This window comes from Nicotiana tabacum, chromosome 7, assembly GCF_000715075.1.
Source record: "Nicotiana tabacum cultivar K326 chromosome 7, ASM71507v2, whole genome shotgun sequence".
NCBI lineage: Eukaryota > Viridiplantae > Streptophyta > Magnoliopsida > Solanales > Solanaceae > Nicotiana > Nicotiana tabacum.
The window spans coordinates 113,484,597-113,511,739 of NC_134086.1; the positions used below are offsets into that span (position 1 = coordinate 113,484,597).

Here is a 27,143-nt window from a genome sequence, read left to right on the forward strand (position 1 = left end):
TAAAGAGGTTGAAGCATTACAATTTGATGTGATTAATGTGCGTTCAGATAATTATATTTCGTTCCCTGAAGGATGAGAACTTTTGATAAATATTAATCCATTCCTTGAAGTGAATGTGATAATATTAATAAAGCTCATAAATATGAACGCGCTTTTGATATAAATATATTACAATTCACCTCCACAAGAGGTAATATGATTGATGGAATATATACTCAATATTTCGTATTTTAAATTTGCTCATTAAGAAGTAACACAATTGAAATTTTCTCTTGAAACAGGAAAATATTATGAAATTGTGTCTTTCTATGCTTAATTAAACAAAATAATAAGCTATTCAAAATTATTTTTGAAGCACATTTTTATTCCCTGGAGTGAATGAAGAAATACCACAATTCACCTCCTAAAGAGGTAGAATAACAAAGGATATAAATCTTGTTTTTGTGGCATAAAAATCATTGTCGCACGTACCCGTTGTACGTAAAATATCTTGGAAAATTTTATTAAATATCATTTCAAGGCAAAAGTATTCTTGTAGAATGCTTTCTACTACAACCACATTAACATATTATGATTAGTTATCGAGTTCCCCGAAATAACAACTTATGGATCTTTCCCTGAAGGATGTAATGACTATGTGGTTACCGCTTTGATATAAAATATTCAGATGTTAATGGCATTTCTCCCTGAAGGAGATATTTGTCACAAAGTTGGTGGCAAAAATACTGAAATTCTTAATTTCTTATATTTATAAATTTAGAATTGTCCTTATATTGTCAATTTGATTATGATTTTCTCTCATGATACTAGAAGTGTCTGAGCACTATTTGGTAGTATAAAAAATTTTAAAAGCTCCTGAAGAGCTAACTGTTTGTCTAAAAGACACATAATACACGTAGTGTTTGAGTAATATTTGATTGTGAAAAATAAATTGAAGGCTCCCGAAGAGCTTATATGCAAATTTGTCATTCATATTATATGATTGTGGTCAAAACATATGTTGTAGTAAACCCGAAGTTTACTAATACAAATGACAATCATACTGAGACTACAAATGATTGAAAAATTGAAATCTTCATGTTTCCACAATCATAGGGGGTAAATATGTATGTGAGAAGTTACCCCCTTATTCTTCAATTTGTATTATATCATGTAACACAGTAAATCAGAAGTTTACTAATACAAAAGCAGCTACAGTAAATCAAAAATTTACTTATACAAAAGTATCACAATAAACCAGAAGTTTACTAATGCAAAAGCAGCTACAGTAAATCAAAAATTTACTTATACAAAGGTAGCCATAGTAAATCAGAAGTTTACTAATGCAAAAATAGCTACAGTAAATCAAAAATTTACTTATACAAAGGTAGCCACAATAAATCAGAAGTTTACTAATGCAAAAACAGCTACAGTAAATCAAAAATTTACTTATACAAAATAGCCACAGTAAACCAGAAGTTTACTAAAGATAGTGCATGCCATGATAAACTTGAAGTTTTCATTTACCATTTTTAAATGAGATATTTGAGAATTCAGATAAACATACACTGAAGAACTAAAAGATTCTTCAAGAATTCTCTTGTGTTGCTTGTTCTCATAATAAATTGATTATACCAGCTAAAGTTGGGGCTAAGACCCCTGATTCTGAAATATATAAAAGGTGAATATGGACTCATTCACCTGTCATGCGAACCACTTATAGATGCATATATAAGATGGTTACATATATATTTATTGTTAACATGCAGTTTGGCATTTGAGATTGCTTTTCTCAATTAAGAGCATAACTTTCAGATTATGAAATCAAGATAGTTCATCTTGATAATGCTGGTTTATATCCAAGCTGGTTTAGCATTGAATACCTTGTGACGACCCAAAGGGTCATCACCTATTTTTAATTGCATTCTGTGCTTCCGAGGCCTTGAAAACCTCATTTACAGTCTCCTAGATTTGCGTACACAGTCCGGACGCGTAGCCGGAAAGCTTAAATATGAAATTCTGTGAAAAATGATGAAATTTGAGTTTAAAATGAATAAATTTGACTTCGGTCAATATTTTGGGTAAACGGACCCGGACCCATAATTTGACGGTCCCGAAGGGTCCGTAAGAAAATGTGGGACTTGGTCGTATGCCCGGAATCGAATTCCGAGGTCCCAAGCTCGAGAAATGAATTTTTAAGTAAAATTGTTTTCTGAAAATGTTTAAGAAATTTTGAAATAAAATCTGATTAGAAAGCGATGGTATCGGGCCCGTATTTTAGTTCCGGCACCCGGTATAGGTCTTATATATAGTTTAAGTCATTTCTGTAAAATTTGGTTGAAAACAGAGTCCGTTTGATGTGATTCGAACCTAAATTGCTAAAGTTGATGTTTTATGAAGTTTGAGAAAAATCCTTTGATTTTGAGGTTTGATTCATTGTTTTTGAGGTTATTTTGGCAATTTGATCTCACGGATAAGTTCGTATGAAGTTGTGAGTTAGTCCGTGTGTTTGGTCAGGAGCCCCGAGGGCTCGGGTGTGATTCGGATGTGTTTCAGAGGGTTTCAGACTTGGAAAATGTTGCAGGTTTCTCAGCTGTTGGGTTTCTGGTACTTTCTTCTTCGCGTTCGTGGGAGTACCCACGCGAACGCAATGGGTTAATTGTTGTTGAAGGAATTTCCTTCTATGTGAACGCGTAGCTCAGGCCACGAACTCGAGGCTTTGGGGGGGATAACCCTTCGCGAACGCGCTCCTAGCCACGCGAACGCGAAAGCCAAATGGGTCTGGGCAGGGGGTGGGGTAGTTGTCTTACGAGAACACGAACCCTTGGACGCGGACGCGAGGGCTCGAGGAGATTACTCTCCGTGAACGCGAGCCCGTGTACGCGAACGCAAAGGCTCACCCAGCCTGACCATCGCGAACGCGAAGGGTTAGTCGCGAACGCGAAGGGCATTTTCGCCCAGTGATTTTAAAAAGGCCAAAAACAGAACACTTTCGGGATTTTATAAAAAATTTACAAACCTCTTCTTCTCCAAAGCTCTTAGGCGATTTTTGAAGCTTCTCTTCACCATAATCTCTTGGGTAAGTAATCTTTAACTTGTTTTCTTCATTTTCCATAAACACTCACTAGATGTTTAGGCCTAAAACATGTAATTAAGGGTAGAAATTAGGGATTTGGGTAGAGTTAGGGCTTTTTGATTATTTGTGATTTAGACCTCATTTTGGGGTCGGATTTGAAAACAAATTATATATTCAGACTCGTGGGCGAATGGGTGATCGGGTTTTGGTCCGAACCTCGTGTTTTGACCAAGCGGGCCCGGGGTCGATTTTTGGGATTTTGGGAAGAATGATTGGAAAGTTATAATTGAACATTGGAAATGGATTGTTTGGCACTTATTGAGTCAATTATGTATAGATTCGATTGAGTTGGAGCCGATTTGAGAGGAAAAGCGGTGTTTGAGGCTTGAGTTGGCCGTGGAAGTTCGAGGTAAGTGTTCGGTCTAATCTTAGCTTGAGGGATTAAGAGTTGAGTCCTATTTGCTACTTGCTTCTTGTTGAGTGCGATGCATAGGCATGGTGACGAGTATCTATACGTTGCTGTCGACCATGACCGTGAGTCTTAAATTTGAACGTTGTTGTGCTCTTAGATGGCACTTCGGATGCTTTAATTAATGATCTCCTATATTGAGTAAAGATTGATTTTATCCTCGTAGATCTTAGTTATGATTGAGTATTGTCATTAATTGAGCTGAGTACAAAATGAGTTAGGATTTGGTTATAGCTGATTCTCCCTTGCCGGGATGACTGTTTCGATATTGTTGTTCCCTTGCCGGGAAGTTATTATATTATTTTTGTTGCCTTGCCGGGATTTCTTGAAATTTTGTGATGACTTATAAACGGGAGTGGGTGGTACGCCTACCACAAGATATAAGGAAATGGGAGCGAGTGGTTAGCCTACCACAAGATATGATGAAATGAGAGCGGGTGGTACGCCTACCACAAGATCGATGAAATGGGAGCGGGTGGTATGCCTACCACGAGATATAATGAAATGGGAGCGGGTGGTACGCCTACCACCAGATATAATGAAATGGGAGCGGGTGGTACACCTACCATGAGATATAATGAAATGGGAGCGGGTGGTACGCCTACCACAAGATATGAGAAATGGGATCGGGTTGCACGCCTGCAACAAGATGAAACTGAAAGTGAAAATTGCCTTATTTCTTTTTATCCGTGTTAGAAGTTAAATTGTAGTTTCCTTATTATTCTTTGATATTCTGTTTTATTTGCTACCCCCGAAACATGTTCCCCTTCCCCAGCTTTGATTGTTTATTACCTGTTTACTTTTTCCGCTATATATTATATAACTGCACATGTTTATCTGGAGTCTGGTCCTAGCCTCGTCACTACCTCGCCGCGGTTAGGCCAGACACTTACCAGCACACGGGGTCGGTTGTGTTGATGCTACACTCTGCACTTATGTGCAGATATCGGAGCAGCGTTTGAGCAGCAACATTATCTCGGGAGCCAGTCTTCAGTCCACCTAGACACCGAGGTAGCCTTGCAGGTGTCCGCATGCCCGGTGTCTACTCTATCCTATTTTATATTCTGTTATCTCATGTATTCGAGACAGACAGTGTTATCTTTCTTTCAAACTGATGTATGTAGTATTCTTAGTAGTCCGTGGATGATGTGACACCAGGTTCTGGGTAGAGACATGTATTGATTTTTAGATATTTGGGTTTCATATTTATTTAAGACTTCTACTAAATTTTATTTTCCGCTGTCATTTAAATGCTTAATCATTGATAATTTAACTGGCGAAACATGTATAAAAACGAATGAGTTCGTGGTTTCTAAGTTCATGACTTGCCTAACTTCTACGAGTAGGCGCCATCACGACTCCCGATGGTGGGAATTCCGGTCGTGACATACCTCCTACTAATAGCTAAACCATTGCTTATGAGGACAAAGATTCATGTGTTGGTCTAAAATTTTCTAAATTGCATATATCATCACATGTATGCATCAAACCAACAATATATGATAAACCCTCCCCTCACAATTGGTTTAGGATCAGAAACCAAATATTTTTACTATCTTTTGATGTGTGGTATATGATTAATTTCTCTACCACAATGCACAACGATATGTTTCCCAAAGAAGATTGGGGATATATGTTAGTTTTTCTAACATTTGGGGGATCGAATAAATAGCTGAAAAATATGCTATATGAATCGAATTATCATCAATATGATCCTCACTTAGAAGATAATTCAAGTAAAATGCCAGAAGCATTTGCTGATCCAAAATTAAATAATATATTTCAGCTGCAAAATGCTTCTGGCACTTAGAAGATAATTCAAGTAAAATGCCAGAAGCATGAGGCGTGGTAGACCAATCGGTTTCAAAGGTAACAATCCTTGAAAAATGATAGGAGCTAATGATCATAATGAGGAGGAAATGAGCTCTAGAAGAGCCCACGATATAACATTTCATGAAACTCCAGAAGAAGTTCAGGTACCTGAAAATAAAGAAAGTGATGAGATCTCAACAAGTTATGTCGCTTAGGAACCGATACAAAATGATCGTCGACGATATGTTTGATATAATATAGTGCACAATATTATAAAAGATTGTGAGGATCGGACTTGTAGTCCAGTCACCTGGAGATGTCATGTCATTTAAATGCAAGAAATAACTTATATGACTCATTTGATTAAGTCTATATGAAGATCCCTGAAGGAATTAAAATGCTTGAAGCATATAATTCAAAGTCTCAGAAAATGTACTCGATCAAATTATAAAGATCTTTGTACGGTTTAAAGTAATCTGGGCGTATGTGGTATTATCGTCTCAGTGAATATTTGCTGAAAGAAAGTTATATATATAATGTTATTTATCCATGTATTCAGAATTTGATATAATTGTTGTTCATGTTGATGACATAAATCTTGTTGGAACACCAGAAGAGCTCCAAAAGGCAATTAAATACCTTAAGAAAGAATTTAAGATGAAAGATCTTGAAAAGACAAAACTTTGTCTTGGTCTGCAAATTGTACATTTAGCGGACATGATCTTTTATCCATCAACCTGCATATACAGAAAGGGTCTTAAAACGCTTTTCCATGGACAAAGCACACCCATTGAGTACACCAATGGTTGTTCGATCACTTGAAGTGGATAAGGATTTGTTCCGACCTCCAGAAGAGGATGAGGAACTCCTTGGTCCCGAAGTACCCTATCTCAGTGCAATTGGTGCACTAATGTATCTTGCTAATGCTACAAGGCCTGACATAACATTTTCTGTTAATTTACTAGCAAGATATAGTTCTTCCCCTACGCAGATTAAGGATCCGTTCTTACCTCCAGAAGAGGATGATGAACTCCTTGGTCCTGATATACCCAAGTCTCTGCATTGCACTCTTTTTCCCTTGCTCAGGTTTTTTTCCCATTTGGTTTTTCCTGGTAACGTTTTTAATGAGGCAGCTTGCAATGTATATTATTAGTGTACTCTTTTCCTTGACTAAGATTTTTTTCCTCACTGGATTTTTCCTAGTAAGGTTTTAACGAGGCACATAATAATGAACATCCAAAGGGAAGTGTTTTGAAAATATTATTGTGGATGTTCATTTATTACTCCACTGTAGATAATCTTCCTGAAGAAGATTATCCATTTAGTATTCCATTGAAGTTTTCTACAAACAGCTGATTCAGGCAGGTTGCAAGCAACTCAATAAAATGACTTGTAGCAACTTCTCGATTTGATGAGATTAATTTAAATCGATCTGAAATAGTGGTGGATAATATTCTCTACAAATTCAACTTTTGAGAAAATAGTATACAACATTGAAATGCGGAAACTCGAATATTTGAAACAAGATTTTCATCAGGGGGAGTAAAATACGCGATGAACTCTTTTTCCTAACTAAGGTTTTTTTCCCATGGGGTTTTCCTTATAAGGTTTTTAATGAGGCACCTTACAATGCGTATATTGAATATGTGTACTCTTTTTCCTTCACTAGGATTTTTTCCACGGGGTTTTCCTAGTAAGGTTTTAATGAGGCACTTATCTTTTAATGAACATCCAAGGGGGATTGTTATAAATATATATTATATTATGCATGTTTATTTAATACTCCATTGTAAATAAGCGTCCCGAAAAAGCTTATTCATATGAGACTCCGCCGTAAATATGTTTATCTATTTGGTACTATTGGAAATAAGCCTCCTTAAGTCTGGTACAGTAACAACTTACAAGCAACATACAAGCAGCTTACACAACAGCTTGCAGTAGCAGCTTACACAACAGCTTGCTTTCTTCTATAAATAGAGGAGATTTCAGTTCATTTTGTACATGAATTTGAAGTTGAATAATAAATCTCTCTCTCTCTCTCTACTTGTCTTCGGTTTCTTTACTTTAACGTCTTTATTTTATAACATGAATGATATAATATATATTATCTGTTTGTCTTTTAAAAAAATTATTTAGTATTTTAAATGTTTTAATATATATTATTACTTTTTATATTCTTATTTCACTTTTAATTCCGTATAAAATAATATTATATAAATTAATTTATTATTTATGTGCACACAAATACAACTATAGAGTATTGCACAACATTGCATATTTGCATTACTAATGTTGGATTCTATGTACATGCAACCAAACGAGCTTTTATTTTTTTATCTTTTGTTAGTTATTTTTTCCTCTTCACATTGTTAGAGGTCTAGCTTTAATGTGTTTTAAAGCATTTTCCTTTTAAATATGAGATCTTAATCATTAAGTTGTTTGGTCGAGTAGTCACTAAGTTAAAAAGGACAACATAATGCATAAGACATCACACGCCAGGAACACCGCACACCAAGCCCAAGGGGTGGCATACTCGGCTAAGTATTTTACAAAATAATTTTTACTGACTGCGGTGCTTAACTGTTAATTTGATCACACATTTTAGCAAAAAATAAAAGTAAATAGAGGATATATATGATATAGTAGTAATAAGATAATATTGCACCGCATTTTGGAAAAGTTTGCAAAGTTTAAAATCATTTCAGTCAAAGACTCTAAAGGTGATTTAAGAAAGACATTTGATAACTTAAATCACGCTTAAACTTGACTTCCTATGACTCAAATCAACCACGAGTAACCACAAGTATCTAACGAATTTTTGGTGCACTGGACAAATGCGAAAGCATATAGTACAACACAAACTTAAAAAAGAAAATTTTCAGAATTATTTTGAAATGAAAGCCGATAAGACTTTTTCCCTTTGGGTAAAACTGAAAGGCAAATTACCCGAGCTTTGCTAAGTAATTAGGAAGCACTATAAATGCAAAAGAAGCACCATTACTTAGAGTTCTATGCCCACAAGCACAAGCACAAGACGCGGGCCTAAATAATTAGGCAGCTGAATATCATGTTGCGATTTTCTTCCAGTTAATAAATATCTGGGACTAGGATTACTAATTGGCTGGGTAATCTACTGAAGTTTGAATCTGAACCAAAAGCTGTCTACATCTGTATATCTAGGCTAAACACTTCATTGATTAGAGTGAGACTAATATGGCCTATTAGTGGGAGCTACCTTTGAAATAACCTCCCATACAATCAAATTTTCTGCAAATGAGTCATTTTCTTAGCAACAAAAGTCAAGATATATTCACAGCATGGACTCTTCATTAGGCTGGCATGGACTTTCAATAGGGCTGTGCTGGTAGAATAGCCAACTGTCTCACACGACGACGAAGCACCCACCTCTGATATAGGCCAGCCAAGGAGAAAATGGCCACCATGAAAATAGCACATAGGTCAAACAGTCTCCGGATTCCTAATCCTCCTACAAACAATTATTTTATCAGCCAGAATACCAATGGGTGCATAAACAAACAAGATGTGGAAGTCCAGAAGAGTAATTACAACAGTTTCTTTAAAGAAGACCTAAACAAATATCTTCTTCCATAAGATAGCTTTCTTCGATATAGTTTACTCTCTATTAGGTTGCATTCTGAAGATGAGCAAGATCATATGATAATGGATAAATGATATAAAAATCACCAGCGCTCTAGCAAGGATAATTATTTGTCAAATTGTCTCAATAATTGTGGTTGTAGATAACATAAAGCGTAATATACAATTTCATTCTCTAGTTGAGTATGACAAGTAGAATACCAGTAGGAATGAACTCAAATTGGCAGCTACAGTAGATCCAACTCAGCAACAACTGCAGTAACCACAACGAAATTACTTCACAGCCAATATTGAAACAAAAGGAGCTAAAGCATTAACAATCAAAAACCAGAAGTAGATAACAACGAACATTTACGACGTAACTGCTGGATGGAGCATGAAGCAATGTCCAAGATACACTTAATGGTCTTCGGGTTTTGCATAGTACAGTAGTAAGATTTCTGATATACACAATGTCTAGATTTGAAATAAGCAATGACAAGTACACAGAAAAGTTCTACCAAAATTCACCCAAGGTACTTCCGGAAAATCTATGCTTTACATTGAACAGAGCACGTCAAAAGAATATGAATTGTTTTATCTCATCATGTAAGGTTGTGGAGTAAATCATAATCATAAATGAACCGGAAGAAATGAGAGTGCATCGCAATTCAAATCTCCACATGTTTAGACTTCCAGCACAAACATGGATTGCATAGACCTTTTCCCCATGTAATGTCGGAACAAGAATCCAGAAAGTAATTGCAATATTTAAAATTAACTGTTTAAAAAACTTACTGCAAGAACGCGCATCAGGTAATAGTTTAACCGAATTTGATCAGGATTCATCAGTCCATCCATTACAGACCGGAGAATTCTTCTCGTTAAAAGTGGTATTGCTAGTACCTTCTGCACGAAAGAGAAAGAGATCCCATGAAACCAGACCTATGATAAACATTATTCTGAAGTTTTAAAATGAAACAACTAAACGATAGCACAGGAGGGTGCAATTTTAATGTTCTACTGATCCGAAATAAAATCAATTGGCTTATCTTCACTGATAAATTGTGGCAGTAAAGAACAAACTTGACTGACCCACTATGTTATATAGCACAGTTGGACCAGTCAAGGACTCAAAGAACCACAGAAGGAACAAAAAATTATCCTACTCTACTTTGAGAGCTTAGATATGAGGACAAATCCTAATTAGATGCAACTAGATAATGAAACTAATTTACATTTGACAGGGTAGAAAAGCACAAAATCAGATCTTGTGTCTTATTTGTAATTGTAAAAGCAAACTGTTTCAGTTCAAAATAGATATCGTCATGTAATCTGCACCACTTATTAGACATTTACAAAGCAATAAATATTTACCTGAAGATGCTAATAGAGTTTAATTATTATTTTTTCTTCTGAGAAAGATTAAGTACAAGATGCTAATACAATTTCGCGAGAACCAAAAAGGAAAGAGACCCCAACCAAAAAGAAAAACTATGAAGTATACAACAGATATGCACAACTGAGAATTGCATTGCAGGTATGGAGCTCCAACATAGCAGCCTACCAGAAAAACCCCATAGGCACCACCAATGTAAAGGTGATTGTAGCACTCAATTTTCTTAAGGAGTTCAATGACATCCTCTTCCTGTTGAATAAGTAATGATGCCTCTGGTACCAACTTATTGATGGGGCGACAGCATATTGGGCACTTGCATCTCTGTAGCGTTGATCTGTAGCGCCAGAGCTGCAATATGCAACTTGCTGCAGAGCAGAGAGAAAGCAGGAATAAGGAAAACATCATTTACACAGAACTTATAAACTTTATATGTGCTACTCCTTCCATTTCAGACTACGGGGCAGTGTTTCCTCCTTAGCGCATTCCAAAAAGAATGGCAGCATCAAAATGTGGAAATAATTAACATAAACTTTCCATTTTACCCTTATTGACAAGCTTTTATAGCCACACAAATGTTATGACATATTTAAGACCACATGTTTCAAAAATCTTATAGCCGCACAAATGTTGTTTCATACTCCACACCACTAGTTCCCAAAGTATTCACTTCTTCCTATATCAGACAAATTGAGACGAAGGGAGTAAACACACATACACATGCGCTCGTGCTGCACAGAACTTTGTGCTATTGATAGATTCTTCCTCTTACGTATTTTTGGTGGGCCGACGGTGGAGGAAGCAGAGGGAGGGAAAGGCAAAAGAACTTTGTGCTATTGATAGATTCTTCCATTAAGTTATTTAAGTTGCAAAACAAAAACTGCAACATTAGTTAGTTCAATCATTCTAGCCAAAACTCTCTCAAGTAGACCAATTTTAAGTTCGCATTTCCACCATAATTAATAAATGAGTGAACAAATTAGATTCATACGTTCTAAAACTTAAGTATACTTGTTGTATCACGTAAAATGCTTTGTCCGACGAAATCGTTTTCTAATACTTAAAAAAAAAATAGTAGCACTAGTAAAAAGTAAAAGAGAGTAGAAAGGTACCACAAAACCAGTGACCACAGTTTGTTTTGCAAGGAATGGAGAAATCTCCAAAGCAAATGGGACAACAGTCATCTTCTGGTGGCTTTTCACTTTCCCCTCTACTATTTAAAACCTCTTCCTCCTCCATCTTCTTACTTTTTGAGCTAGAAATGCTAGGGTTTCCCATTTTTTACAAAAATTGTTACAAGTTTCTCTCATATCCCCATTTAACTATAATAAAATAGGCATTAGCCCATAGAGTTTTTGCTCTTTCTCAAAACTTGCAAAATAAAAAACACCCAAAGAGAGCTTTTTTGTTGTTTCTTTTCACACTGTAAGAGAAACAGAGTGAGGTGTGAGATGATGATATAAGCTGTGAGTAATGAGAGAGTGAGCATAAGAAGAAGAAGAAGAAGAAAAATTGAAGAACATGATACTTTACTTACATGGCACGTAATGCTGTTGACACGTTGCTGATTCATTTGAATTATGTGTACGAATTTGGGACCCACCCTTCTCGTACCTTTTTGTCCTATTCTCGTTTCTGAAATCGCGTATTTGGCCCTACACTCGTGCCACTGAAATATCTCTTTTCTGTACTGAAATTTATAGTAGGTAATATTTCTTTTGTCCAAAAAGAACGGTTTCGATTTGAAGATGTTTAAATCTAATTTCTTTTATATTATCTACATAAAAGTATTAGTCTATATCATAATGTTTGTAAAACATAAAGTTGTAATCAGGCAAAATATTGTTTGATTTCTCAAACAATAACAATAATAATTTTGCATCAGATTAAGATATGGCAATAATAGCAAAACATAGATAGATAATATTCCTAGTTCCTAGTTAACGATTAAACATTTTGATTCCAGTACTTTGGGATCTGCGAGTTTCGTCGTAACTTGATCGGAAGAATGTTTATGATTTTGAATTTAGAATGAATTAACAAAATGACACGTTAACCATAATTCCAATTACATAACTTTATTCACACTCCTTTAAAGATGTAATATTTTATATTACTTCCTAAAGTGAAGACACCACATGATCCTAAAGACGACCCAACGTCCCAACCTAGTTTCTAAATTTAAATTTTATTAAGTGGCAGAAATATTCACTTCTGACATCATTCCAGAAAGTAGTCAATTTTACCCTCAGAAAGTAAATAATAGCGATATGGCAGTTTCAACAGGTGTTTTCTTTACGAGCAATTCGCCCATGCAAAAAGTCCAACTAGCTGATTCTGGTTACAAGGTATTGCCAATTTGCCATATTGATTCCAAACTGAATTATCATTTACTTCTCATGACCAACATTACAAAGATTGTGATTTCAAATCTTAAATAATAAATACATATTTTGTATAAGCCAAGCCAACTGCCCTAGCATATCGAGCCAATCATCTTATAGTTAATTTAAAATCATAACTGCTAAATGACTATATACCCACCTAATGAAAAATTACTAAGGAAAAGTCCGGACTAAATAACTTGGCCAAAAAATTATAGAGAACAAAATTGTATCAAACTTTAAGTAAGAGAGAAGTCCAAAGCCAATTAAAACGGAAAATAGATGGCAGGATTCTAAAATCCTTTCCCTCGCAAAATCTTTCAGTATGAACTTAAAATCCAACAAGTTCAGAAATACACTACTCCTTAGAGAAAGGAGAAATATTATATACACTTAGGATGGTATCACTTCAGAGCAAGATTAATTTAACATCTCATAATAACTGAAATTTCGACCTTGTTCCAGCAGCTTTGTCAACAAATAACTCAATATTTCACGAGAATGAATAGAAAACAGTGTAATAGTGATAAACTTTTCAGCCATGTAAATTATGATACTAACTACAAACCATATAATGAAACTCTTCCTCCATTCTGATCAACACTTGAATAGGGAGCATGCACTATGGCATCATACTCTCATCGAAATCGATGTCACCATCCATACATTCATCAAAATACCCGAGGTCCCTATAGTCGATAACCTCTGGATTTTTGTTCTGCTTCTTCAACACCCTTTTCTTAGAACGTCCAGTGCTTCCAGTGAAATCCTCTTCATCTTTGGAGTTCGCATTTTGTACATTGATGGAATTTCTCCTCTTCTTACCTGAATCTGTATTGTCATTGCCGCTGCTATTGGTCTTAGCTGACTTGTAGTGCTCGTTGATGGTAGCTTCAATGGTTTCTAGCACCCTATCCCCGTACTTGGTGATTTTTACCCTAAATTGCACCACCAAGCTCATTAAACATGTGGAACTATGGATGAAAACATTGTCCAACTTATTCTCAAACTTACTTGCCAATGCCATTGATGTCGAGTAGCTCATCCGTAGTTCTTGGTACTTTAATGCTAATCTGCTGCATGGTAGCATCTCTAGAAAATGAACAAAAAAGAAATCATTTTAGCAGCAGTTCTCCTGGCAATAAAGAAGAAAAGTACAAACTGGCAAATCAAAGAGCCTTATAAATCATGCACTTCTAACTTCTAAGCTGTACAAAGTGTCAAATCTGTTTCCCTTTGCATCGTCCAGAACAGAAGAATATTCAAGCGAAGCATTGTATTTATGAGAATGCCAGAGAAAAAGCCTACTTACTGAAAACCCTCATTATGTCGAACCTGAGTTCGAAAGTCTGAAGAAATTTATACTACACTAGAATGTTCAACTTTAAAAAGAAACAGAGTCCAGCATAACAAGTAAACAATTCAAATCTACTGTTTGATTACTCTCCTCTTTTAATAAGTTAGAATAAGTGATACAAAAATAGGTGACGTAGGCCGCTTGAATGCAAAGGGCTCTTGCAAAGAATACATATACACCAACTTTAAGAATACAGAACAACAATCAGATTTTATTCCATGGCACAATATGTCATTCAGTAGCAATCCTTTTGAATGGGTTCTGAAATTCTCGTGGGTTCTGAATTTCCCGTGAATCTTTGGTCCACGTTTCCCATATGGTTTAAGAGAACCAAATCGTGAGGCAGCAAAACATCAGGTCTGACTAGTATATCACATCTTTTAAAAGCCAGGAGAAACTTAAGAGTGCAACTTAAGTTCATTGCCACTGCCCAAGTGAAATACTAGCAACACAAAAATGCTTAATGATCTATTAGACAAAAAGGAGAAGAAAGGAAAAAGAAAACGAGATTAAATAAGGCACTTACCCAAATATATGGTAAGCCATGACACCGTCTCCAGCTTCTTTAACTAGAAGAGTACGAAGTCTCCGTAGAGCTGTATACAGTTTCGCTGAAAGGTTCTAAAATAAACAAAAAGAATAAGGTGTGGCAAGAAATTTATTGATGGGAAAAGCACACCTATAATGAGGTGAAAGTCATATGTAATCTGAAGGTACCGTATCAACAGGAGATTGAGGTACAGCAGAAGGGTCTGTCCTGGGAGGACTCTGCTTTCCAGATGTTAGTGAACCTTTTGCTGGAGTGGCTTCAAATTTACCCAGCTTAGATTGAGTCACAGATGAAGGGAGCCTGTAATTACATCAAATAGATCATACTCCTTCCATGTGTTGCATGTGACAATTTGATCAGGAACAGATGGAGATATTTGTTTAGTTGCTTAAGATACGAGTAGTCATAGAAAACGGCACCATTAGAGACTGATTATTCTACTTTATGTTTAGATCATTTGATGCGAGTATATGACCTTTACAGAGTGAGTTATCTAATGATTTCTTCAGATTTATAATAGTATTAAAAAATGTGATTATTGGTAACAAGTTTACCAAAAATTATGCAACTCCCGAAAAGGAAAATCAGACATGCGCATTCTACACGTGGTAGAAGATAGAAAGGGACAATTTTTCCACCATCTAGCTGTCATAATATACATACATTAACAGGACTTGTGATAGTCAACCACCAAAACACTATATTATCACAGACCAGGCAGATAAGCATGTATTTACTTGTAAAAAAACCAAGTCAGAAATGCGTAAGTTCGTCTTGATTATAACAAATTATGATAAACCGGAATGATTTCAATAACCAGAACCATGTTTATTTTAGCAATAGATAGATTATAGATATGTGGTTTGCACTAATCAAGAGAATGGAATGAATAGGATGGGTATTGATATGTAAAATATCCATTGGTTGGTCTTATTCTACACATCAGGAAAGCTCTTAGCCTCTCATGGTGGCGGGCTGCCAACACACAAAGTGGGATGTACTACATTTTAATCCCTTGGAATATATACTCTTCCCATCCCATCGAATATGACACCATTTAACTAGCATGGAGTTTAAGATATTAATATAACTTGTGGTTGAAAAGTTATTTCACAGGGAAACATCATATCAAAGTTCATAAGTCGAATTGTTAGATGAATTAGAATCCTGAACGTTGTGAAAGTTGTATAGAATAATATAAAAGGTGCCAAACACTCTGTGACATCCCAAGTTGAATTATATGTATTGGGATGGAGGGAAAAGATGGAAAAAGAAGATTCCTATTGGAAGTAATGCATGAACCACATCCCTAATTGGAGTTCTCAAAAAATACAAGATAAAGGTTGGAATACAGTAAAGATGTCGTTCCTGGCCACAGTTTGACCAAATTTGAAAGCCTGGGAGAAAGCCAACAAACTTTCAAGCTCAAAAACACATCTTTAATGATTCTGATAAGCCATGTTTCTGTTTACTCAATTAGTAGATGCAAAATCAACTTATATCAGACAAACATGAGTGCAGACACTTGCAGATGACAGACCATGCTAGTATCTCCAGATCAACTTTAAAACAGTAGTTACTTTAAAGTAATGGTAAGAAATGTGAAAAGAATTTGCACACATCCAGTAACAAGGAAACAGATAACAAGCTAAATGGAAGTAACGAGAATAGAAGTGAACCTTAATCTCATAGTCTGAGCACCAGAAAATAGATTGTAGGCTTTTGATTCATTCACCTGAATACAGAAAACATTTTCCGTTTCTTAGAAAAACCTCAAATGGTTGATATTAAAAAGATGAATATCGGAGATGAAGAAAGACAAATTTTTCACAGATGATATCTGAAAGGCTATTCTATCTTCAGTAAATTACCTTTAGGACCGATGATACAGATCCATATAGGTCACTCTTTTTAACATCCTCCACAAGAATATCTTCAGTAACAAGATGACGTAGCACGCGGGATGCTTCACCCTTGGCTAGATGTTTTCCAGCTCCATGCAGACGCAAGGACTCATGTCTGTGTTTCTTCACCTATGTTTTACATAAGCGTACCATATTAGTCAACCAGAAAAAATAAGCAATGAGAAATTAACAGCTAAGACATACATATTGACTCAAGGAGCCCCTGTAGACTTCCAAAACATGGGCTGATGAGAACTTCTGTCCTGTCATCTTCACCAATTCAACCTGACATGCACGCAAGATATCAATGTTTACTAAAACTAGCAACAGTCTAGTGTTTCAAGGAAATGAATGTCTTCCTATGAGATACAGAATTGAACAAACGAAGTTTTCCCTTACTAATTGCTTTGCAACTTCAGTGACATCTTTCTCAATACATTTCTGAATCTTGGAACAATTATCACATGTTTTTCTGCAGTTGGTAGATTCAAATTTCTCTCCGAAGTGAATAAGTTGAAGGAGACGACGACAATCAACATCATTCTCACAGTAACTGACCTGAAAATGTGTTGAACGACTTAAGCATACTGACATTACAAAGTAAAGATCTCAGACACTTAAGAACAATCACATGCCATTCTTAGAAGATTTTCCACGTTTGTCTCAAGGATCCTCCCTGAAGCTGCCACATTTGAGCGACCATATCCAGATCCAAAGGAATTTTGATCTACGGTGCCTTGACTTATCATATGCTTGACTCGTATCTGTTGGAAATTGAGAAAGAAAAAGAATATGTTTGATACCAAAAAAAAGTAGAGGAAATCAGCACTCATATACTTTGCTAAAGGAAACAAGAACATATTGGGACGGAGGCTCACATAATCACTGTAACTGTAGTACAAAACACAAGAGGAAGGAAGACCGTCTCTACCAGCACGACCACACTCCTACTGCACAGACATAACAGCAAAGTCAATTTCATACTCTATTGAACTGAATTTAACACTAGTTATTCTGAGAAGCAAAAGAAAGAACTAAAAATTAAAGCTTCAGCAACCACCTGATGGTACCCTTCAATAGATTTTGGCAAAGAATGATGAATGACAAAACGAACATCTGGCTTGTTGATACCTGAGGCGATCATGTTAATGCTGATTAGTTAACAGCAAATCAGCTTTAAAAAGCCACATAAGTCTCAATCGTACCCATTCCAAATGCAACAGTTGCACATATAATATTGATCTCATCTTTGCTCCACTGCTTCTGGATGTTAGCTCGCTGAGCACCCTCCATGCTGCCATGATAAAATGCTGCTTTATGTCCGTATTCCTGCGAATTGAACATTCCCATTAGACAATAATAAACTCCAAAGAAGAATTATCCGGACTGGACAAGAAAAGAAAAGGTAAAAAAGGATCTTTGTTTCAGTCATCATCTATCTAGCTATTGGAAGAAAATAAAGGTGTTTTTCTACCTAATTCAATCAAACAGCCACAAGCTCCTTGAACATAACTCTGTTTCATAAGGAATAAAGGTTGCTAAGTATTTGACAAAGCACTTTCTGTTTATTTAGAAATGAAATATATACTTTTAAAATATGAATTACTTCAGACAGCCCTAACTTATTGCTAGATTAAATCTAAAGTACCTGAACATCAGAGTCACAGTGACAGATTTCTAAATTTAAAACTATCTTTTATAAAACTAATGCAAGATAAAACAAAACATTCTTCAATAGTAGCTGCAAATCAATGATTTACCATTTTGAAAGAAGATTTAAGGAAGAAGAGAGTGATATCTAGATACTAACAAGCAACCACTCAAACAAGTTCACAATTATTCCTACATCACATGAGAAATGAATACAAACATCATCTTGCATCATGCTCTGTATCAAGTTTTAAGAAAGTTCTCGCTGGGAAACCAACGATATAAATTGCAAGAAAAAAATAGAAAGAAACAGACTGGCTTAATAAAGGTGATAAACCTGCAGCTTTTCTGCTACTCTCTCACAATCCATTCTAGAAAGACAATAAATTATCCCGCATTGATCAAAATGAAATTTCTTTATAAAGTTGTCAATGTCTTCCAAGCACTTCTTTGTCTTTGGGATAACGGAATATCTGCAACATCGATAAATCATCACAATCATGTTTCTGTAAGGCCAAGAGTGGCAAAGTACCACTAGACTTTCAGAATTATTTACTCACCTTAAATTTGGACGATTAAAGCTTTGTCGGAAAATAATGCAGTTGGCAAGACCAAGGGCCTGAACAACATCTTCCTTGACACTCATTGTGGCAGTAGCAGTCAAGGCCAGAACAGGCACAGTTGGGAACTTTTGCTTCAGGATACCTAGACCCTGGATGACAACTGAAAACTTTAGCATCCGTCAAAAGTACCCCAACAAAATATGAGGGCAAGAAAAAGTTTGCAAAGACATTACCTGATAATCAGGCCTGAAATCATGTCCCCATTGGCTCACACAATGTGCTTCATCAATAACAATTCTAGCAAGTGATTCACGAGTATGTAGACTTTCCAAGTGTCTCAACAGAACATCACTTCTGCACTACCATATCAGTAATATTTGAGTATTTTAAAATATAATTTGGTTTCAAATGTTACCAAATGAAATTACAAGCACGCACTTGGCAACTTTCTCCGGGGTAACATATAAAAATTTGTACTTGCAAACATCTGAATTGAGCTCTCTAAGTATCTCCTGTTGCTCAGTCCACTCCATATTGGAACTAAGATAAGCAGCAGGTATATTAACCTGTAATGTAAACATACCATGAAAACCAGCATTAGGTAGAGTTCTTAGAAGCAGATAAGTTATTATGGTCTCAACCAGTATTACCTGCAGCAGATGCATTATCTGATCTTGGATGAGCGAAACAAGAGGTGAAATGACCAGAGTAATCCCAGGACAAATGAGAGCAGGAAGCTGCAGGAAGTTGGACCTGAATGTGAGATCCCAGCAACCAAAAGTTCCAAGTACCAAACCCGGTAAACAATAAGTGTAATCTCCAAATGACGAAACAAATTATATGTCTATGGAATAGGCTAGTATAATAGAAAAAAAGGTGCAACTGCAAACTGGAACTCTCGAAAATATATTTATCTTTTTAAGCGTACAATAGACCCTTGTGGTCCGGCCCTTCCCTAAACCCCGTGCATAGCAGGAGCTTAGTGCACTGCGCTGCCCTTTATTAAAATAGCAGCAATAACAAAGTCCAAATATGGGTACAAATTACCAAGGGAAGAGAAAGGAGAATGTTGATATCAAGAATGGAGCCACAAGGACAATAAAAATTTATATTAGTATAGCTCATTCCATAATCATGGCATAGTTTTTCTTAATGATGCATTTATCAGCAATAACAATTGATGAATAACGATTAACTTTACTCGAGCCTTTTTAGATAAATAAGACAAGCTCAAGCCAGAGCTTGGCTAGAATATTTTCACAAACATGTATTTATTTTTTTGCAATTTGCATAAATGCCTTGCAGCATATTATGGGGAGTATCTCTTTCAAGTTTCAAAAGGGAACTTCCTAATTAAACTCCCCGCAGCATGACCCCATGGCTTCACCCTGCTTATCTCCTCATAGGCAAGTAATCACCTACCGCTGTTGTTGATGGCTTCCACTAGACATTCATTAGCCTCATTGTAGCTATCTACTTCTCCTCTAGCAGTCACCATGGTTTCAGGCAAATTGCCACAGGTGGAAGCATACATCCTTGTCAAGCTTCAACGATTCTCCTCCTAGCCCTCCTCTCTTACTTTTTTGCAGGGGTAATTCCATTAAAGAGATTGAAAAAATATGTTTCTCCATAATTACATGAGTTCTTTTTCAGCTGTGAACTACACATATATATGTGTTAGAATTTGTAAATTTTCTGATAGCTCTTTTCTTTTTCTTGGGAAATAGGAGTTGATTTTATTGGGACGTGGTTTTACAAGAAAGAGGTAGGTTACAAACTTGGAAGAATCAATGACTCCAGGCAGTGCAGAACTTTTACCAGACGACATTGAACAAAGAAATTCAAAAAAGCAAGTTCCAGAACAAGCTGAGTTAAACTTTCAAAACCGGGTGAATGTTAAGTGTTAACAGCTGTAGATATATTTATGTCGGCACTTATAGAGCTGCCGGAGTTACAATATATGTAGGAATATGGAATGAGCACCTCCTCCATAGAAGACATACTTCTATCATTTGCAATTACGAACCGAAGAAAATTGAACAAAATTTAATGCTATGAGATGTGACAACCTTTGTGGCTATTCCCAGCAAGGCAACAATTAAGCAGTAAAATTAATCAATAAAGGATTTCTGTAAAATCTGTTGGCCTCTCAGCAAAATAAGCACAGATACAACCAGGTCTCCCTGTGAAACTGCAATTTTACCAGATAATAGCATCTTGAACAGATTACATTTGATGCACATTATAATCACCACTGGGAAGGCCAGAAAATCAAATGTTTTACCTGATATGTCAGACTCTTGCCTCCTCCTGTGGGCATTAAAACAAATACATCATATCCACTCATTGTTGCATTTATCACCTCTCTTTGATTAGGACGAAAAGAGGGATTGCCAAATACTTTTTTGTTATCGGCCTGTCAGTGGAAAATATGTCCAAACGTCAAAAATTGTACAGAAACATCTCATTCGTGTAGTCACATGTAAATACACACCTCAAGCTTCTTTGTCCAGGGGAAATCTCGGCTACTCCACTTCTTGTCATTTGAACCTTCAGTATACTTAACGTCAAGATACTTTGGGATGTAGGGTTCTCTCTCCACTGGAGCTGTTGAAAGACCATATCCACCAGTCACATCAAACGAAAGTGATGAGGAATTCCAGTTGCCAAAGCCACCGGACTCATTATATCCATGAAACTGTGCGTCAAGTCTTATAGGATCAATCCTGGAAGGCACTGCACGAGGTGTTTCATACTGAAAGGCGGAAGTCTGTGTGGAAGCAGAAAACTGTGACATCCTTCTTTCCTCGTTGCCTGATGCAGTTTGAAGAAACTTTTCAAGGTGCTGAATTTGCAGCTTCAGCTGTGACCTGAGTATGCAAATGCAACCAATTATTAGCTTCAATATTGTCTAAAACCTGTCGAGGAAGAATGAATGTGCAGCACAGACAAGGCAAAGATGAGAAAATAAAAATAGAAAGGAACAATTGGAGAACACACCGTTCTTGGCGAAGCATTTCAACCTGCTCTAAACTCAGTTCTGAAACATTGTCAAGAAGATCATTTGAAATGTTAATTAGCCTATCCTTCATTTCTTGTAAATGATCCAATGCTTCTGGACAAAGCCCTAGCTGTATTAATGGCAGGAATCAGCATAAGAATTAAGAAAACATCAGTTACTTCGAGATGCACATAATTGAGGCATGAAAAATTACCACACCTTCAACCCATGATTGCAGTTTAAGGACAATTCCGGTGGCAAATTTGTCTCCCCAGATCCAGCCAAACATTTGGAATCTGTAACTGGAGTAATTGGCGGACATCTTGAGACAGAAGGCTGCGGCGTGCAATTGGTCTGATAGTGTTCTACTATTTGGTCGATATCTATATTCTGATAAAGGAATGTAGCAGAACTTTGTAACTGTCTAAATCCCAGGTAAAGACAAATTATAGCGGGAAGATAGTCAAAGTGACAAATATAGTAACTGATTAACAGGCACATTTCATCCTTTACTAGAAACAACTAAACAAGAGACAGTAGCAATTAGTGCAGGATATCTAATTCTGTTTTCTACTTTTGGTTTTTTCTTTCTTTTTGGAATTAACTTTAAAGAAGCTAAGTAATCACTGGTTTTGATCTTTTTTTATGAAAAATCTCAGCATATTCAAATTGGATCAGATTTGCAATTTCTCGTTTCAAAGGTCAACAACCAATAATCTGATATATTCTACGGAAAGATGGAAGTTCTTTGTGTTAAATGCTTAAGCCACACAAAGAAATACCTGAAGAATGTCATCTTCTTCAGTTCCATCAGCATATGTGCTATCAGACTCCCTTGTCTTGCTTACACCAATTGCATGATTGCTGGATATTCCCCCTATTCCTCGAGAATGAGAATTATTACCCACTGAAGTGTCTGCGCCATTCTGCCTGTTCACAACATTCCCAGTTTCTGCCACACCACTTGAATGTGATGGAAAACGATTTCCTGCATACCTTGTTGTGTCACTATATTCGCTATTTTCATCAACACCTTGATGCAGTGGCGTGCATCTAGCAGAAGCATAGTTGACATCAGATGCGCGTGGAACATGTGTGTTATGAGAGTGCTGTGAAAAGGTCTTGTTTTCTTTAGTTAATGGTAGGGTTTTCCCTGGTCTTGTATAACTCTTGGAAGACAACTTAAGGCTGTTTAGAAGCTTCCAAGCCTGCCAAGAATTTGGAATCCAAATATGAAAAAAGAAGCTTTTAGCTTACCAAACAAAGACACAGGACTCGAACACAAACAAATATGTCCTTCAGCATTTTGTGCAAGGATCTCGTGGAAATGTGCTCATAAAGCTAATGCCTACATATATCCATTCTACAATTTTATAAAACGTGATATTTTAAATCAAATAAAAAGCAAAACTAATACTCATTTGATCTGAATTAGTAATAGATGTATTGAGCGCTATCATGAATGAAATGACTGCAGGATCAAAATATCCTGCCGAGTGCCGACCCAAATGTACCTTTTCAGTTTCCAATTTTGTTACACTTCTAACTTGACAAGCCATTGACCTGTAAAAATGACAGCAAGCAATAGAATAAGAACTCAAACATCCTTTAACTAATAATGAACCGTAAAGAGCATGAATGCAATTAGCATTCATATAGTATAAGGAAATAAAAAGAGAAAATTCCCGAGGAATTAGCTAAGTGATAACATGATGATGGCTCTGAGTATGTTAACTAGTATGGGCCAATGCATGACATCTTGCGTCTGTTACTCTCCATAGTTACTTATCTTGAGATGGACAATTTTATATGTGCACTGGCATTGAATACATCCAGCATAATAGCCATTACTTGTTCTAAAAATTTTGCATGTATAGTGATAGTGGAATACACAAGAATTTAGAAATGGTGAAGTATGACTATAGTAGCACAGTTAAAAATTCAATCAGATAACCCAACACTCAATATCTTTGTATGCATTAATCATGTACAATTCCATCAAAAAAAAATTAATCATGTACAAAAGCTATCTTCTTTGAAACATTTAAGTAGAAAAACTATGCACTCTTAAGAGAAAACAAATCAGGTAATGATAGAGTAACACACCTGGCATTCATTTGTTCTCTGACACAAGGTTTTTGCGTCGGCAGAGAGAAAAGGAAATTTGAAGTCAAGAACTTATCTTGGCATGAAAAATTCTCGTGTGCAGTAGCATGCTGCGTCCAGTTGACTTTTGGAAGCTTATCTTTAGACATGGAACCTCCAGCTGAATTGACTGTCCTGCAATTGAACCTCCAATTTTAAAAAGTGAAAAGGGACAACTCCAGCAAACAAAATTTCAAAAAAAAGGAAATAAATAGAAAATACATTATCCAATTGAACTAATAAAACTAGCCTCATTTGTTGTGGCTTTGGGCATGAATTAACATAATGTACTTCCCTTATGGCTAGCTCACTGAAAACCAAAACCACATACGAAAACCTGTAAATGACACCAAAATTGTCCAGAAGAGGAGCATGAAAACTGAGTCTATAACCAACTGATGCAGGAAAACAATATAAGTATACATAAATTTAGCACGTGCAGGCACGCATACACATGTATATAACCAAATGAGATAAGCTCTTCAAAAATCAAAAAAAAAATATGATAGGAAAAATTATGTGACACAGAAAATGTTAATGGATGATAATTAACATAAGGCTTGTTCGTACTAAAACTCAGCTAATCAGTAAAAACATTCGGAAGATGTGAAAGCACAGAAATTAGCAATTACTGAAACGGAGATCTCGAATTAAAGACTGAAAAAAAATATCGCTTTGAAAATATAGGGTTACGGAATGTGAGGAATCGAACTAACCATTAAAGATCACAGTCAACGTCGCCGATGCAGCCGTCCCCGTCGGAAGGAGTTGGCCGGTAAGTCACGATAAGGGAGGCGAAGGTGGGGGTGGGGAGAGAAATGAAGGACAATACTGGGTGAAACCGTGAAAAGCTTCAAATTTCGAGACGCGGGATTTTGGCGGGATTGTTTCACAAAACGAGTTAGGGCTTGGCCCTATTTTGGCGATATTCGGTTTGGACCAAACATACAAGTCGGGTCATTTGGGTTGGTTGGTTCAAAAGTGATGTCCCCATGGGTGGTTTGGTTCTCCCAATAGAATGTCGAATCTCATATTTGGTTGAATTTTTATTTTTCGTGTAAGCAATATATGATTTTTACTTATATATATTATTACAGTATAAACTTATTTACCCTATCTAAAGAGTTATTACCTAATTACATTAGCATATACAATTTATCATTTACATACAAAATATGTTAGAATTTATTTCTTTTTTTCCTTAATTTCTACTCAGATTTAACCCCATTTCAATCTCTTTAAGTTTCAGCTTTGTAATTCAATTTCAGATTCATAAGATTATTGGTTTTATAATTTCGAAACTTTGCGCATAAAGAATCTCAAACTTGATAAATGGAGTCATTTGCTTGGCCCAGAATTCCGAAACAACCCTGCTTTCAATCTTAATTTTAATGCTTGATATATATTATAGCATCCAGCAAGAAAACTTCATCAATTGAGTGCACTTGTGTATACGGTCGAAATCGGGCTCGTCTATTGTATGACCAGTTGAGACTGAAACGTGACAGGTCAAAGCTCGAGTACGAGTTATATCGAATCAAGGCGCGAAGTTAAATCGTTGAGCTCGTGACTCCGGGACCGAACAAGATCGAGAGAACTTTGTCGAGCCAAATAATGGAAGGCCGAAATATCCGCGTTCGGTTGGAGATCGGAAATCTCGGCATGTATCAAGGAGAGGCCAATTAATTAATAAATCATGAGATCCTTTACCTTTTATAGAATTGTATCAAGAATATGACCTCCCCCCCCCTCCCCAACTATAAAAGGGAGATTTGATCATTTGTAAAGGACATTGTAACACACACCAAAAAGCAATCACTGTTATTTCTAGTTCTTATCATCTTGTTATTATGTTCTAACATCGATTGAGGCATTTCTTGGTTTGAGGGTGATCAAACTCCAAGGCTAAGGCTGTCTAATTTGTGTGGTTTGCGTTTATTTTCTTATCATTAATTTCAATATTACTTTGTTTTCTTAATTTGTATCAAGTTATATCATGTATCCTTAAAATCGCGTATAAATTCAATTATTATCCAATTTTGAGGATAAACAGTTTGGCGCCCACAGTGGGGCTAAGGATAATAATGGTTACCTAGTACAAACTTTCATAACACATTCTATTTTACACTTGTTCTTTGGAGTATCTTTGATTCCAGGACCAAAATGTCGAACTCTCAGTCGGCACCCTTACACGTTGACAATAATTTCGGCCACCATGACGAAAATGATAACATAGCACCGGTAAAAACATGCCCCCGATCGATCTCGATGGAGTCCTGGCTGTAAATCCAATCGATGTTAACTCACATGTAGCCATCAACGCGAATTTGGTCGTTGATTCCGAGGGCAGCGTCCGTAGGGATGTTCGATCAGCCGCTCAAAGCACACATGGCGACAAATATGGCGGAATCAACCTGTGGGTGATCTTCGAAATGTTGCAAGCTCAACATGCGGCGATAGCCCAGCTCCAGAACCAGAGTCGTCCACCGAGTAGGATTGAGCCCGAGTTGTCCCAGGAAGTTGTCCATAGAGTTGAATCGGTCTCAAGGGAATCGAACGAGAAAGAATGGGGGACCAATCCTGTAATCATGAAGATGCTCGAGGAACTAACAAGACGAATTGAGTCGGGGGGGGGGGGAAGATAGAGGAAAATGACAAGAATGTGGAAACTTACAACTCCATGGTCAATCAAAACCTGGGAGCACCGCCAATATTGAAGGGCCTGGATTCCAAAAAGTTTGTGCAAAAAACTTTTCTCCCGAGCGCAGCTCCTAAGCCGGTCTCCAAGAAGTTCTGCATGCCCAAGATTCCTAAATACAATGAAACGACCGATTCGAACGAGCATGTCACCTCTTACACATATGCCATCAAAGGGAGTGATCTAGAGGATGACGAGATCGAATATGTCTTACTAAAAAAATTCAGAGAGATCCTGTCAAAGGGAACTATGATATGATATCACAATTTACCCCCTAATTCTATTGACTCATTTGCTATGCTTGCAGATTCTTTCATAAAGGCACACGCCGGGGCTATCAAGGTTGAGACCAGAAAGTAAGACCTTTTCAAGGTAAGGCAGAAAGACAATGAAATGCTCAGAGAATTCGCATCTCGATTCCAAATTGAACGGATGGACCTACCACCGGTCGCTGATGATTGGTTCGTTCAAGCCTTTACCCAAGGACTCAATATTCAAAGCTTGGTGGCTTCACAATAGTTAAAGCAGAATCTGATAGAGTACTCGGATGTTACTTGGGCCG

General features: G+C 36.5%; 2 protein-coding genes across 5 annotated transcripts; both read right to left on the reverse strand.

Annotated features, from left to right (window-relative positions):
* Nucleotides 1–8,448: 8,448 nt before the first annotated feature.
* On the reverse strand, nt 8,449–11,829 carry LOC107765326 (uncharacterized). Of its 2 annotated transcripts, none has more exons than XM_016583951.2 (5): nt 11,442–11,829; nt 10,501–10,697; nt 9,732–9,839; nt 9,156–9,207; nt 8,449–8,823 (listed from the first exon to the last, which is right to left on the reverse strand). In XM_016583951.2, exons 1-5 carry the CDS (start codon nt 11,605–11,607, stop codon nt 8,684–8,686), a joined length of 663 nt encoding a protein of 220 aa, XP_016439437.1. In that variant the 5' UTR covers nt 11,608–11,829; the 3' UTR covers nt 8,449–8,683. The 2 variants fall into 2 exon arrangements, with proteins under 2 accessions (XP_016439437.1, XP_016439436.1); XM_016583950.2 differs by having other exon boundaries at nt 9,732–9,842; nt 11,442–11,825.
* A 1,288-nt stretch (nt 11,830–13,117) lies between these two features.
* Nucleotides 13,118–24,730, reverse strand: LOC107765327 (ATP-dependent DNA helicase Q-like 4A). Of its 3 annotated transcripts, XM_016583954.2 has the most exons (26): nt 24,600–24,718; nt 24,134–24,220; nt 23,845–24,018; nt 23,253–23,301; nt 22,521–22,946; nt 21,958–22,128; nt 21,738–21,868; nt 21,232–21,607; nt 21,022–21,153; nt 19,388–19,474; nt 19,176–19,303; nt 18,971–19,091; nt 18,735–18,886; nt 18,512–18,647; nt 17,730–17,853; nt 17,585–17,655; nt 17,403–17,471; nt 17,160–17,288; nt 16,924–17,082; nt 16,729–16,809; nt 16,492–16,653; nt 16,300–16,355; nt 14,788–14,920; nt 14,597–14,691; nt 13,728–13,805; nt 13,118–13,651 (listed from the first exon to the last, which is right to left on the reverse strand). In XM_016583954.2, the coding sequence occupies exons 2-26, from the start codon at nt 24,136–24,138 to the stop codon at nt 13,336–13,338; spliced, it is 3,561 nt and encodes a 1,186-aa protein (XP_016439440.1). In that variant the 5' UTR covers nt 24,139–24,220; nt 24,600–24,718; the 3' UTR covers nt 13,118–13,335. The 3 variants fall into 3 exon arrangements, with proteins under 3 accessions (XP_016439440.1, XP_016439444.1, XP_075073608.1); XM_016583958.2 differs by lacking the exon at nt 24,134–24,220 and having other exon boundaries at nt 24,600–24,730; XM_075217507.1 differs by lacking the exon at nt 24,600–24,718 and having other exon boundaries at nt 23,845–24,013; nt 24,106–24,182.
* Between the last annotated feature and the right edge of the window lie 2,413 nt (nt 24,731–27,143).

Bases quoted from the DNA above. Each gene is read 5' to 3' on its own strand.
- LOC107765327 (XM_016583954.2), bottom strand. The intron at 22,947-23,252 runs GTACATTTGGGT...AATTCTTGGCAG, and splicing joins CAAAATTGGAAACTGAAAAG to GCTTGGAAGCTTCTAAACAG. The intron at 14,921-16,299 runs GTTCACTTCTAT...ATGTAATTACAG, and splicing joins GCTCAGACTATGAGATTAAG to GCTCCCTTCATCTGTGACTC.
- LOC107765326 (XM_016583950.2), bottom strand. From the start codon at position 11,607: ATGGGAAACCCTAGCATTTCTAGCTCAAAAAGTAAGAAGATGGAGGAG. The intron at 9,208-9,731 runs GTAAGTTTTTTA...TGGTTACTGCAG, and splicing joins ACCTGATGCGCGTTCTTGCA to TTGTTGCTGAGTTGGATCTA. The intron at 8,824-9,155 runs GTATTCTACTTG...AATTGTTTGTAG, and splicing joins ATTTGAGTTCATTCCTACTG to GAGGATTAGGAATCCGGAGA.